The sequence below is a fragment of the Loa loa genome (genome assembly GCF_000183805.2).
Source record: "Loa loa unplaced genomic scaffold supercont3.73, whole genome shotgun sequence".
NCBI lineage: Eukaryota > Metazoa > Nematoda > Chromadorea > Rhabditida > Onchocercidae > Loa > Loa loa.
The window spans coordinates 179,563-194,931 of record NW_018108253.1 but is presented as its reverse complement, the minus strand read 5'-3'; the positions used below and the strand labels follow the sequence as shown (position 1 = coordinate 194,931).

General features: G+C 28.4%; 2 protein-coding genes across 2 annotated transcripts; both read left to right on the top strand.

Annotated features, from left to right (window-relative positions):
- Positions 1 to 203: 203 nt before the first annotated feature.
- Positions 204 to 918, top strand: LOAG_05243 (hypothetical protein; the record flags this gene model as incomplete). Its single annotated transcript, XM_003140780.1, has 2 exons — positions 204 to 219; positions 740 to 918. The coding sequence occupies 2 exons, from the start codon at positions 204 to 206 to the stop codon at positions 916 to 918; spliced, it is 195 nt and encodes a 64-aa protein (XP_003140828.1).
- A 5,063-nt stretch (positions 919 to 5,981) lies between these two features.
- On the top strand, positions 5,982 to 11,780 carry LOAG_05242 (animal heme peroxidase; the record flags this gene model as incomplete). Its single annotated transcript, XM_003140779.1, has 15 exons — positions 5,982 to 5,985; positions 6,247 to 6,367; positions 6,527 to 6,705; positions 7,189 to 7,381; positions 7,569 to 7,612; positions 7,816 to 7,939; positions 8,136 to 8,271; positions 8,450 to 8,649; positions 9,542 to 9,646; positions 9,918 to 10,056; positions 10,282 to 10,380; positions 10,553 to 10,756; positions 11,048 to 11,111; positions 11,249 to 11,366; positions 11,591 to 11,780. The coding sequence occupies 15 exons, from the start codon at positions 5,982 to 5,984 to the stop codon at positions 11,778 to 11,780; spliced, it is 1,920 nt and encodes a 639-aa protein (XP_003140827.1).
- Between the last annotated feature and the right edge of the window lie 3,589 nt (positions 11,781 to 15,369).

Below are 15,369 nucleotides of genomic sequence, written 5' to 3'. Positions count from 1 at the left end.
GCTGATATAGTCAAAATAGATTTTCAAGAATATAAAAATTACTTGAAAATAGTTGAGGAATAATGTCTAAGGCATGAATTATGAAATAAGTGAAACAAAATTTTTTCTTTCCAAAAAGGAAATTGCATGAATTGGAATGAAAATTAAAATTTCATGAGTTAGTTCTGTGCGAGAATTTCCCAGCAAATTTTATTTGAATAAAGATGGAACGATTTCAAAGTTTATTTTATCTGATAATCAAAGATTATAAGAACCCATAAACTTAATGTAAAAAGTTTAATTAGTTTAGCAAAAAAGGCTGGAAGAGAATGTTATTCTTTTAATGATAGCAAAATTTGTTGTTAGACACAATTTCAATTCATAAGTCATCGCTAAATTTCATATTTTCATTGCATTTCCAACATTTTTGCTTAAAAATTCCTTTGCTTTTAACAACTTTTTGAAGAATACAAACTTAATTTCATTAATGAAAAAGGGAAAAGTTTCTCATTTTAGGTTGATTTTGTTAAAGTACATAATCTTTAAAAGCTATGATTAAAGATCAGAAAGTGAACAGAAAAAAGAAATTGTATCAAAATTAAAGTTAGGCAATTTTTAAAATTCAATTCTTCAAAAATATTTAAGTATTTCTTATAGAATTACCATTGTTTACGCTACTAAGCTTATTCCCGGCAAATTAGTAATGAATTTATCAATAATGACTATCAAGCAAATATCGCTAATTGAAATTTGGTTTCAGAAGTTAATGGTGATAATAATAATCCAATAACGAAACGTTTCAATTGTCGCAATGGTTGTTGCGATCAACACGAATGGTGCCGATTTTGGGCATCCGCGGGGGAATGTACCGCTAATGCACGCTGGATGATCGATAATTGCCAATTAGCCTGCAACACTTGCCAAAACGGTATGAATTAGTTCCGAGGATAAGTCAAGGTGAAATGAAAGTGTATATGTGTGCATGTGTGTATGTGTATGTGTATGTATCTGTACATGTGTGTATGCGTGTATGTGTATGTATATACGTGTATGTGTGTATGTGTAATGATTTGCAAAAATAAGTTGTTTGATTGAATGCATATTGTTTCCCCTCTTCATGTATGTCCTGCCAGAAATGTCTCCCCCTCTTCCGCCTTGTCATCTTTCCCACGATGATCCCTAAAATGAACATTTGATCATTGTTGATAATGCGAGGAGATAGTCTGATAAGATTATAAAGATAACAAAGATGATGTAGTGGTAATTATATATTCTTGATAATAAAAATAATAATATCAATATAATAATAATAATAATATTATACGGTAATGAATTTTATTAATCGTTTAATTTATAATTTCGCAAATGAACTTCAATTTCTTGAAAAGTTAAAATTTAATGAAACATTTGCAAATTCATAAATTTGTGCATCAGTTTAATAGTTAGCATGTTAGTCTATTTGCTCCAAATGTTATTTTTATTAACTAATTCCAATCTTCAATTATTTCCAGAATTCTTCTTGATAATTTGATAAATATACGTTGTCAAATCAAATGACAGTTTTTCATTTTTCTTAATTTTAAATTTTCAACAATTCTTATTTTTCATTCATTTTTTTCTTTAACTAATTAGGAGCGGAAATTTTTAAAGAAAAAAAAGCGAAAAATTATTATTTCCATGTTTTTTTTTGCTGACAATCTAACAATGTTAGTTTTCAACAGTGACAAATAATTTGGAAACAGTAACCCAAATTTAAAAAAAAAAAAAAAGGAATTCTCAACATATTTATTACCTGAAACTATCATTTATGATAATTAATTTATTGATTGAAATTTATTCTTAGTTTGATAAAAATATCTAATAAGATTCTTTGAAAAAGCAATGAATGTTCCACTGCACCTATGGTACCATTCAAATTAAACTTCGTTACATTATGCATTAATGAGATAGTTTTCTTTCCCATTCGATAATTAAAAAAAAGTTTGGTACAATTTGATTGAAATGCTTTTATAAATTTGCAAGTTATAACAGATCTTATTACAATTTTAAAATGAATGGTAAATAAAGTAACAGTAATTCATCAACTACTGTATCATTTCATCTCTTCCCCATTGTTTTTTGGTATTTTATTGTTCTATTGGTTTTTTTTTTTTGTTTTAAGAAACACTTTTTCACATTTAAAAAGTTAAATTTTAGATAGTTTCATTTGTTCGATTTTCCAAGCATTTCTTACAATCACTTCGCCACTTTATAATACTTAACGTTGTTATAAGTGATCAACTGATAGCCTTTTCATGGCTAGATATCAAGTAATTTTGGTAATTGATTGATAAGCTCCACTATTTTTCAAAAGCTATTCGTTTCAAAATGATTGGCAATGGCTTCTTAAAAAACTTAGAATTCTCTCCGATAAATTTTATCTATTCATAAGATGAGTTATTTTACAGTGTAGCTTTGAAAGAGTAGAATATTAGAAGTTTGAATTAACAATAAACTTTGTCGAATTGTATTATCATTTGATCGTAATTAAATTTTTGTCAACGAAACGGCAAAAATCTTACATTATTAAATTCTTTTCTCTTTTTTTTTCTTTGAATAAATCCAAATTGGTGAGAGTTATTTCGTGTTTTATTGAATAATGCTTCCAGTTTTTCGATTTACAATTACATGTCATGAAGTTAGCATACCAAAATAAATATAAATTTTATTTCTTCTTTCAAAAGGAAAGATTTTCGCAAAGGACGACGTATTTATCTATTACAAAAAGAAAGAAGGAAATAATTAGCTTTATGACCATCGTATAACACGTTTTTTAAACTTTTTAAGGAGAAATTTTACCAAAAATATCTGTTCAAAATAAAAAGGTCATTTTCACAAACTATTTTACTTCAGTAATTTTCATCAAAAATTCATTTTAAACTTCCACTGGAAAGCAAAAATGAAATTAGCTGTAATTTTTTCTTTTGATTAAATTCAAATTAATTTTCTTGATTATTTTTTTTCTTTGATAGCATCAAAAAGTTAACTGAAATATAGCAAATGGATGAAAATTTTTGAATATTTATTTATTGAATTCATTTTCCATACTGGTAGAAAATTTTTTAATTGATAACTGACAAATTAATTATAAAACTATTGTTTAGTGATATTAGTAATATACTTCAAAGTCCAAATCCTCACATTTTGTTAGATTGTTGTTTTAATGAAAACTGCTTCTTTTTGTATTTTAAATGACATAAAAAAAATTCGAAGTTTATAATTCAAAAGTGACCGACAAGTTTTCAATAATATTATTAAAACACTGAGACTATTATCAATGAAATCAAATAGAAATGAAATGTTAATGTCACTGAAAACACTTCTGATTGTTTTCTGATATCAGAAGTTGTGGATATCAATTTCTGATTATCAACAGAATTATCGAAAAGAGTGTAAGCCGATGCGTGTAAATAAAAAAAAAAAAGGAAGTAAAAGAGTACAAGCTTGGTACTTTGTTGGTAATTTCATTTAATTAGATATTAATTTAAATCTTTCGTAATATAATATTTAATATGATAATATTCAAAGATCTCTGTTCATGTTAAATTGAAAATGTTAAAAATTGTTAAAGGATAAAGATAAATGTTGAATTAGACGGTGATTCATTCACCTTTCATACTATTGCGGTGTTTTAAGCTGTTTCAAAATTTTTGAGCAAAAAAAAGATTTGAAAAATAAGGCAAAATGTAAACATCGTTTAATGATTTATCAATCAACAATATTCGATTCTAACTTATCAATCAATAATATTCGATCTCTTATCAATCAAAAATATTCGATCAACTTATTGCAACAGCTCATAAATTTGCTTAACAATTTGATAAGCATAAATGAGAAAATATTGATGATTATTTACTAATATCTAATTAATAGTTCTTGTATTTCCTTTTCACATTTAGATAATTAAATTTAGATTTCGAAACTTAAATTAACAATGTAATTCCTTCATCTTTTTCAATCATCAGTTATTATTTGATTGCATTGCAATGGTACCCTGAAGTCATATCTTTTTAATATTCCATTTTTTATTTTTTTTTACTAAAATTAATAAAATTGAGGATAGAGTGGAATGTTGAAAAGAGATATTATGATTGACCTATTGTTGGTAGAAAAGTTGACAATGAAGGAGAGAGAGAAAGAAAGAAAGAAGGAGAGAAACAATACTGTCAATAATACTTATCAAATTTTTCGAGGTATTCTGTCAAACTATCACTTTATAGAAATAAAATGTGTCATAATATATTGTAGAAAATAATTAAATTGCAAGCATTTTCATAGGGACAAATGCGACGAAAACTAATATTTTGTCATCTCAATTGTATTTATTTGGAGTTTAAAAAATTTCAAAATGTAGTGAAATTGAAAACTAAAATTTTTCGAGACAGAAAATATTGACATTTTGTAGTTTGCGTTTGTTTTTCCAAAGTTTGCGATATGGATAAGTCGATGAACAGGTAGAAGAGCCAATACAAATAAAAAATGAGAAACATTACAGTTGTTGGAATTGCTTAGATGACATCAAAACAACCGATAGCTAAAGATATTTGTTAGTGGAATTCAAAAGTGACGTTACTTATATAGTAGCTGAGATATTCTGGAAGTTTTATCGAACTTCTTGTTTTAATTAATTAAAAGTAACTGGTGACTATTTAGAATTCGAATAAGTTTCCTTCTTCTTAATAAACATCGCAGAGTACACGAGATCTATGTCTTTCCTAACATTTTTAATGAGAAAGGCTAATTAGCAAAAGATTATTGAATGAAAAATGACATAGTGCAGGAAATCATTTGAAAATATGTAAACATTTAAAAGGAATATGTCATAAATTAGAAAAATTGTTTCAATGCATCTTTAGGATAATAACGATATCAGACAATAATTTGGAAACAAGTTTTTGAAAACTGAGGAAAATCAACATCGGTTAATTGAACAAACGATTTATTTCAAATTATAATATAGCACAATATTGAGATACTACCGTAATTAAGTTGAATAATTAAAGGTTACACGCATTTTTATGGTCTAGGAATAATCCTAATTTTCAATTTATCATTTGTTATTTTATATGATTAGAAATGTTTTTGAAATTCTGTGAAGTTAAAACAATTTTGGTTATTGCTTATGATTTTTCTATTAAATAATTCTAGTTTAAATTAATTTTTTATGTCAAATTTCTGTGTTCTTTCTCTCTTTCTCTTTCATAGTTGTGATTGTGATTATATTATATACTTAATATATTGATTCCAATCATATTATACACCTATACGACAACAAAGGCATTGGAATGGTTAAATCAATGTCATACGATTTTCGCAATTAATATACTTTTCTTAATGATTCATTTGCTTTTGCGGATTCTTATTTCATATTTAATTCACTCACTAAGTTACTCAATTAATTAGAGTAATTCTTTGGGCGTAAATTTTCTAAACGAAGTTTTGTGGTATCAAAATATTACAATGATAAGTGGAATTGGCGAATGAAAACAACTTAAAAGTGTAATTGCTAGAAATTATTTACTATAAAAGTTTTTACAGCATTATATGCTGAATACATTAGCGCCATTATAAGAGTGAATGAAAAATAAGAAGTTGATATATGTCACCGTCGAAAAAACTTGTTATTTTCGATAAGAAGCTTTTTAATAAATCAAAGTATTTTATGGGCTTTTTCCCTATATCTTAATGCTTTTAAATGTAACATTATATTCATATTTTTAAAAATTAAATCATTTCAATTTCTATCTTTTGAAATAAATTAACCATTTTTGATAACTTTATCAGCCGAGACATGCAGTGACAGAAGGAATTAAATGATAATAATAACAAAGTAAATTTGAAATCATGTACATTGTAGTTATAAAACAACCTGCAAAATCTACAAACTTGAAATTCAATCGATTTTTGGTCAAAACAAGTTATAGTAATATACACCTTACAGGACTAAAAGCTGATAAGCGGGCATGAGTTTGCATGCAAAGGTGTAATAGCATTTTAACAAATAATTGTTGACTGCTATATTCTTCTAGATTTGTACCTGATATTTATTCAAGTAATTAATTTAATTAATTATGAAAAAAATGGAAAAGGCAAACCATTAACAGTATAAGTACTTTTAAATATATTGCCCAAAAAAATATTCAAAAATCAATTTGTCCCTTGACAGCCCATTTATTATTTTGAGACCAATTCGAATAATTCATCACTGACTTTCAATTTAACTTCCAGGAATATTACGACGACCAGTTCATGGCCATCATGGTCGATTATCGACCGCTACAATACGCAACCTTCATAGATTGAAGAAAAAGATGAAAAGGAAACGTCTCCGCAAAAATAAGCAAAAAAGGTATATTTTTGTTGAAATTTGTTTAATTAAGTCAATATTGAAATTGTTTGTAAGATGAAATTATATTTGAATTTTAATAAGCAGTGGAGATAGCTTTTGAGAATAAATTAGTCGCATCTCGGAATGTAATGGAGAAACAAAATATAAAAATATTTTCAGACCCGCAAGAAATCGTCAACATCGACCAAATAACCATTCAACTGTCACTTTGCGTCCAACACATAAAACTGCAGTGACGCGACGATTAACAGTCCTTGACCGATGCAAACAAATTCAGATCAATCCATCGAATGCAGCCGAAATTTTGCTCCGTGAACGGCTCATTTTCTCAGTTGAAGGTTAGTTTCAGTCTTGCAAATTGAAACAACCTGGATGATCAACTTACCTGGCAATGTCAGATGAGATCAGTACAACATTCATAATGAAGTTTTCAAGATGAACTTTTGAAGTTTGTTGGATTTTTCTGCATTCCTATCAGTCAACCGATAGAATCTTTTTTTTTGCCTTCTTTTTTCAGCTTATATTACAACAGAAAACGTTAAATTTTAGCAAAAAAAAAGACCAGTTTTCAATTCGTTTTATGCAAATTGCCATTTCTTCTTTTTTTATTTCGAATAAAAAACGTATTGCCCGATTGAGTGGTAACCTATGAAACCTATGAGATTTTGCCTACGTGCAATATTCCACGCTGAAAAGCTGATTTGATAAAGTCATTAATTAATGGTTCTGTATCTTAACTCGTAAATTATAGTGAAAATATACAAATTTGGCTAATTTAGAGTTAATTGAAGCTACTGTAATCTGCGATATAAATATTCCAGATTCATCAGGTCGACAGCCATTAACGCAAGAAGAAGTGGTACGGTCGAATATCGCCTTCGGCTGTGTGCCACGTTTAGATGAAGCAGAATGTCAACGTTCTCTTTGTTACAATCTTTATTACCGTACTTTGGATGGTACATGCAATAATCTATTTCGACCCCTACGTGGCGCTGCTTTTCGACCCTACAATAGGTTATCAATAATTTGAAGATTTGGTGTCAACATCAAATGTTAACAATGTTTTGTAAGCAATAAAGATGGAGTCAAATTAATAATCTTTAATTTCCATGAAATAAATTCATTAAAAATGATAAGTCATAGTGATTGTGATAAAAGTATCTCTTTATTAATTCGCTTTAATTTCATTAATATATTTTAGATTGCTATTCCCAGAATATGACAACAAACTTTCAGAGCCAGTTGGTTCGTTTTTAACTCCTAAATTTGTATCTTCTTGAATGTTAACTTAACTTTTCTTCTGCTTCTTTATTCAATAATTATGACAAACTAAATTTTGACTTTAGATTTGTGGAAGAGTAATTAATCTAAATTAGGATTGAAGATAAAACCGAATATTTAATTTATTTCCGGTTCCATCCTTCCAATTCGACCGAATGCTCGTGAAGTTAGCCGTTTGATACTTTCATCTCAAAAAACGGTGCAACATCGAGAATACAACGCTTTACTAATGCAGTGGGGACAATATCTCATTCATGAAATGGCAAAGACGACGCTTGTACCATCGGCCAAGTGCAGTGTTTGCCAGAATATTCAGGGTCAATGTATGACTGTGCCTATCTTGCTAAAAGATCCCAATAAAAAGCACGTTTTTTTGCTTATTTTTACATTTGATAAAATTCTATTTCAAATATAATGATGACAGCACTTGCTATTCTTTTTTATATTTGAAAAAATTTTGAAAAGTTCAAAAAATTTTTAATTTTAGTTTCAAATCTAATAGATGCATTCGGGTTTCACGTTCTAGTGCCATATGTGGTTCCGGAAAACAAAAACCACGACAACAGCTTAATGAAAACACTAATTTTATTGATGGTTCACCAATTTATGGATCAAGCATTGGGGTGAATTACTTTTATAAGATAGTATTTCTAATGTTCCTTTCCATTATCAAAAACATTTCTTCACTAATAAGGCGTAGAATAACAAAGGAAATGATATGAAAAAGTACAATTATCCAAAGCTTTTTTCACATCATTCATATGATTATGAAATTATGAATGTATTATATTTAAATTTTAGGACTTACATAAATTTCGAGATGGTAAGACAGGTTTTTTGAAGACAGTTTTTTTCAATGGATTTCGTTTGCTTCCATTCGACACAAGAACATGTCGGAATGCTGCATCCTGTTCAGCAATTTTCGTTGCTGGTGACAGTCGTATAAACTTATTCATAGGCCTTAGCTCATATCACATTATCTTAACACGAGAACATAATCGGTATGCTTCATTTAGCAAAAATTTCTAATTTTGCTAATTAATTTGGTGTGAAAATAAATGAAATCATCCAATAGAATTACTCTAAAGCAAAAAAAAAATATGTATATATATATATATATATCAATATTACTAATAATCTGAAATAAAACATCAATTTTTAATTACGATAAAGTAATTATCTATTATTTTTTGAAAATTTCAACAAAAAATTGATTATGAAATAATAATGAAAAGGTATGAATGAAAGTTTTTATATGAACAACACAGTATAACACCTAATGGTAGGAAAAAATTTCTTATTTTTAAACTTTAATTATTGCATCAATAATTGTTATATCAGCACTTTTATTATCATTTGACTGTTATTAAAGGTATATCAACAAAATAAGGCAAATTGAATTGAATTGTTTTTCCATTTTTCATATGAGATTTATCAATTTATTGAATTTACATTAATCATTAAACTATTGCTATTTAGCCCAAAAAAATTCATTAAACCCACATATATTGCACCTTTATCTTCGCATCCGAAAAATGATAAGTTAACTGACTTTTTTGATAAGTTGACTGATGTTGTTTGAGTGCTTCTTTTAGATTACGTAAAGTATCGGTTAAAATAAGTACTCTCTACCAGATAACATGGATAGAAATGTTTGATAAAACAATAATTAATGTGTTTTGACATGAAACAAAGTTCTTCACATACCTGAAAATTAATCGTAAAGTCTTTTTCTTTTTAAAAAATACTTTATTCTTCAGTAGTCGGATTTTCTAGGCTTATAATGTTGGCCACAAGAATATAGCATTATGAATAATAAATCAAATGTTTTTTCCTTTTTTGAAGAGCTACTGTATCATTTTTTAATTGAATTAAGCCAAGCTTTTTTGACAGACTGGTGAGTGGCTTACAAAAATTAAATCCGCACTGGAGCGGTAATCGATTGTTCATGGAAGCGAGAAAAATTGTTGGCGCAGAAGTTCAAGCTATCACTTATAGGTTACTCACTTAGTTTCATTTCATCAAATCGTGATCAAAATTTTAATTACCTACGAGTTTTGAAATTAAAGATTTTTAAAGTTTTATTGAGGGAATAAAATATTTCATCTATTGGAAATTTAATTGGGCAACGTTTCATGCTCAATTAACTTTATGGTAAATTGGTATTGTTCTCGGCAAATCATTTTTACTCTGCGAAAATTTCCTACTAATTATGCAAATATTACATCTGAAGGATATTAAAATCATCGCCTGTTTTTGTTGTTTGTAGAGAATTTTTACCAAAAATTCTGGGGAATGCATTTGAGACAACAGTTAGTCAATATCGTGGATATGACCCGGATGTTGACCCAACTCTGGTTAATGAGTTCAGTTCGGCAGCTTTCCGATTTGGTCATGGGATGATTCAAGTATGCAAATATGCCAAAACTTCCTTTTTTGGCAGAAATGGCAATTATGAACGAAGCAGAAAAAATTAACAAAACTAATAATTCATTATAGCAATTTCGGCAAATTCTTATTAATTACAATTAGATAAATCTTTTAGTTTAAAGATACCTTCGTTTTACCTTAAGTTTTCTAAGTATGTACGACCCTACCGACTAGAGTTTATCAAAAATTCCCACAAACTTCAGGAAATTTATCTACGTCTGGATCAGCATTTCCGTAATTCTTCCTTTGGAAGCTTTTCATTCGTTGAAGGAACACAACATACCGATCGTTTGATATTCGGCGTAAGCCTAGATCATATTCATTAACAATGATTTCAGTAATTGAACAAAACAAGTTTTTAGTCTGGTTAATTTGTTGTAAATGATATATTCTACTGACAAACAAAAAATAAACGTGATTAAGGTAAGTCTGATAAATAAGAATTTGGTGAATAGAAGTTATGGAAATTCTTAGGGTGGCATCGATCCGATACTGCGTGGCATGATGATATTACCGGTGAAACGACCACAACGGCTCACGAAATCGATAACGGAAAATATGTTTGGTAATACAGACTTGGGTTCTATTAATATACAACGTGGTCGTGATCATGGCTTACCTTCATATACACGATTTCGACAGTTTTGTGGACTTTCACGTGCTAACACTTTTGATGATGTTTGCTCTTTTTCTGTCATTCTAATTTTCAAATGTTTTTTTATCTGTCTAATTCTTCAAATATTCATTGATCAAATAATTATTAATTTTAATTTCCAAGAAAATATCAAAAAGTTTGGTATTTGCTTTATTGATAGTTTCAATTGTAGCATGTTGGATTTTCTTGGAAAATTTCAAAGAATAAAAGAGATTATTAATTATAAACAGAGAACGCTAATTAGATATAATCGTTGAATATTAAAATAGTTTAATTGAATTACAAGTTTCATTTAATGTTCCTTTGAATTTCAGTTTTCGCGCGAAATTATGAATCCTCAAATACGAGCAAAACTAAAGGAAGTTTATGGCACACCTGGTATGATTAATTCCGGAGAAGTCCACCGAAATTGTTACCTTCCTTGTTACCCATTTTTGTACTAAAATCTTACATTTTTATAGTAATAAAACTTTAACTATTTTTCGTAAAATGCAAACGATTACTTTACGTTTTAGATAAAGTGGACTTGTTTGTTGGTGGTTTGGTGGAAGATCCCGTTCAGAAAGGTTTTGTTGGACCAACTTTTGCATGCATAATTGGACCACAGTTTCAAAGGACACGAGATGGTGACCGGTAAAAATTGTTTTAAATTTAGTCCATCTTAGTTTTCTAAAGGTAAAATAAATTTTCCTTCACTTCTATGGAATTCGTTTCATTCTTTTTGATAGGTATCAACGTGAGGTATTACATTAGATATTGTTAATTTATGTTTCGTAGGTAGACAAAAAGTGATATGTAGAAGAGATTAAAGAATGACCAACTATTCCGTGATGTACGGTGATGAAATGCAATTTCAGGTTCTACTATGAGAATCCAGGTATCTTCACGCGAGCTCAATTGATGGAGATCCGTAAAAGTAGCTTTTCTAGGTTGCTGTGTGATAATGGTGATAATATCAGTAAAGTACCTCGTGAAGCATTCCGAATTGGTCAGATCACATCGTGTGCCGAAATACCACAAATAGACTTAACAAAATGGAGGGAATAATATATAATAAATAATAGCGACAACATTTGAGAATATTTCAGTTCAAGCAAAATTTTAAAATTCAATGTTAGATGGAAGTAGGAAAATCAGTTAAATGACCATGTAAAGTTTAAAAAAATGTATTAGACTGCTTTGAAATGATTTTCAGACAAAATTACTCAATCCGCACCATCTTGTGGAATGTGGAATGAAGTTGAAATAAAATTGAAATTGAAAATTGGTGGAAGCGAATAGACTGCATTATTTCTACCCTTTGATTCTATAAAAGGATTAGAGATTAATTAATTAATGTCAAGATAATTTATCCCTTTTGTTAAATGACTACAACAATTAGCTCTAACTTGTTCAACCTGAATATTGCTGGTGAAGCAAATTACTAGAATATTACCTCTCAATGAAAGACGCATTATTTCTTTCTCTTCTGACATCTCACAGATAATTGATATTTACTATTCCGTTACCATAATTATTTTCGATTTTTTTGTTTGTTCTTTTCACAACAATTTCTTTCTTCAGTTTCAAACTTCTTCGAAGTTGAGCATGAATAAAACTACGAATATCTACCTATTTAATTAATATTTTTATGTCATCGCTATTAAAGCTGATTGGATAATTAATAATAAAATGGAATCATTGATTGATCGGTGGATAAATATTCGCATTAATACATTGTTTGTTATAGCAATGAATGATAAGGGTATGATGAACTGATAAACTGATAAATAAATTCAGTTGATCACAGTGAATTTATTTTTATTATTACCCAAAGATACCATGTACTGAACTCGAGCATCTAACATTTTTGTGGTGATTTACCGAAAGGTTTGGAAACTGTCGGGAATTGACTTATCGTTGTCGTAGATCCGTAAATAAAAACCATAAAAAGTTGAAATCACAGAATGACGATGAAAAAAAAAAGAAATTGTAAATGGAAATCATCTTAACCCCTGTTATTTCCCGAGTGTACTTAAGTATGGTATTAAAATGTTTATGTGAGATGTCGCTGATATTCGTATCACAAATTGATACGGATCGTTTAAAATAGGATCCATGACAAGTTTACATGCCTTTAAAATGATTTTTTAATAATCAAATAGTTGAGGTTTTAGTGAAGTCAATTGAAAACAATAATTTATTTTCAAAACATTATTATTTGTCTTGATAACTTATTAGTTCAAAAAGTAGCAGTGGTCAACGATGACCAACAGTTTAGAAGGTAACATTTTTGCAAAGATAAAATGAAAACTATTAACGAAATCGTAATTAGAGCATTTGATATCACTACTTAGTCACCTGCTTTAACGATTCATTGATGAATGCGAAAATAATTGCATCCTTACTTATGTCCGGGATTGCGGGATACCTTAGGATGGAATAAAAATTTAGCTGTAGCATATCTCGGTAATTCGTGATCGTTGATAGATCTACAATCTCTGATATTCCAATATTTTCTAACTTAAATTATACTGCATCATGAAGTTGATATAATTGGCATTACACATCTCTCTTTTCATACCTAAATCTTTTCCAATAAATTGAGCAATAAATTAAGAATTTTATTTAGCGGAGATGATCGATTAATCGAATAACAATTGGATGAGAACAAAATTATATTAACAAGAGTTTATCCATGAAAAAACTTTTAAACTGCATTAGCATTTTAATCAATTTCATTTATTTATACATCATAAATCTTTCTCAAGCAAAAAGTTGTTCGCATCTTTTCCTTAATAACCCTTCCTTCCTTAATTTACAGAACTAATCATATCTTTTGCCTGTCATGCAAACCATTTCCTAAACTGCATGATTCATGAAGCTTAGATCGGATAAATCTTTGACTTTTCCATCATTTCCTAACTGATTGTTAGTGACAGTACAAAGATCGTATCAATGTGATCTTATCATAACGAGCATCTATAATGAATGAAACGAATTTTCTGATTTTGTCCATCGATTAGCTTAATTTTCTAAGCCTTATGTGGAACTTACTAGATGAAATGTTCTGCATTGAATTATTGCATCTCCTTGTCTATTATCAATCTGCTTATCAGTGTTTAAAAATAATCACAGAACTAATCCTAATTTTTAGATGATATCGGAAGATAAAAGGGAAGCGAAAGAATTGTTGTGGGGACAGTGTGAGTAACAATAACATAAGTATTATTGGCGTTGTTGGAATTTGTACTCATAACTTTTAAATTAATGCTAAGCTTTATTTTCGTTCTAAGTGTTATCACTTAACTACTCCTTATGTTCAGGAGTAGTTAACTGGCGCTATAAAGTTCCCATGATATTTCAAACGATATTTATCCCAGACATTAAACAGAAATGTCTGCATCTTCGACAAAACTTTCAAATTACAAATGGAATTCATTACCAGCCATTTACTTGGATCCAAATTCTATGCAACATATTTAGTTAAAGGTTATATTGTTTCAAGAATCCCGGCAATAACATTCATATAATCTTCGATCCCGAACCCACAACACTTAAATTTTAGAAAAATTCTGAAGAAAACAGAAAGTTTGAAGTTTTGGAAGCAAATGACGGTATTAATTTATGATCGCTGCAACCGTAAATTGTTAATGAATTAGAAATCATTTCTACTACAAATCGCAGTATATTTTTCAGGTTATGTGCTGTAATTTAGGTTTAGAAATTGCCACTATAAGACACCCTACAGGCATTTTTTCTTGGTTTTTAGGAAGTTATTTGAAGTTAAACTATGACTGAGACACTGAGCGATACTAATAATGCAAATGTGCACAAAGCCTATAAAATTTCACTTTAAAGCAACTTCAAATGTTAAATTTAATTGAATAATAACCCAAAACACAAAACTGATTGATTAAAAATGTTTGGTACAAATAAGATTATTTCAATAATAAAAAATTAGGCTAAACCGAAGCTAAATTCCACCTGGAATCTATGACATTCGATTTCACATAGCAAAGTATCGGTCCTTTGAGTTTAATGCAAAAAATAATTCGAGAAAAGAGTGTTCTGCTACGAAAGGTGAGCAAAGAACAATGATATGTCCAAAATTATGGGAATTTTTAGATCTTAAGTCTCTAATAAGATTGTAATGTGGCAAGAAATGATCTTGTTATCAATTTTCATGAAATATATTGTAATTTTTATTCAGTGATTATCGTTTTCTACTCAAATGCATGAAAATGTAATCATTGATTTCATTATGTTTTCCTTCCATTGTTTCTTTTTGTTTTCAAATAAAACTTTTGCATATCAAATTCATTTAAATTTAGTGAAGAAAACACATACATTTGGATGGAAAAATGGAATGACGAAAAATTAAGTAGTTAATCCAACTTGGATTTAAGTCATTAAAGCCAAACGTTTTCCGGTTCCTTTGCTAAGTTATAATTGCAATCACAATTACATTTGGAATTATAACAAAGTAATAACAATAGTTTTATTATTACTATTATTATTATTATTACTATTATTATTATTATTATTATTATTATCATTATTATTATTATTATTATTATTATTATTATTATTATTATTATTATTATTATTATTATTATTATTATTATTATTATTATTATTATTATTATTATTATTA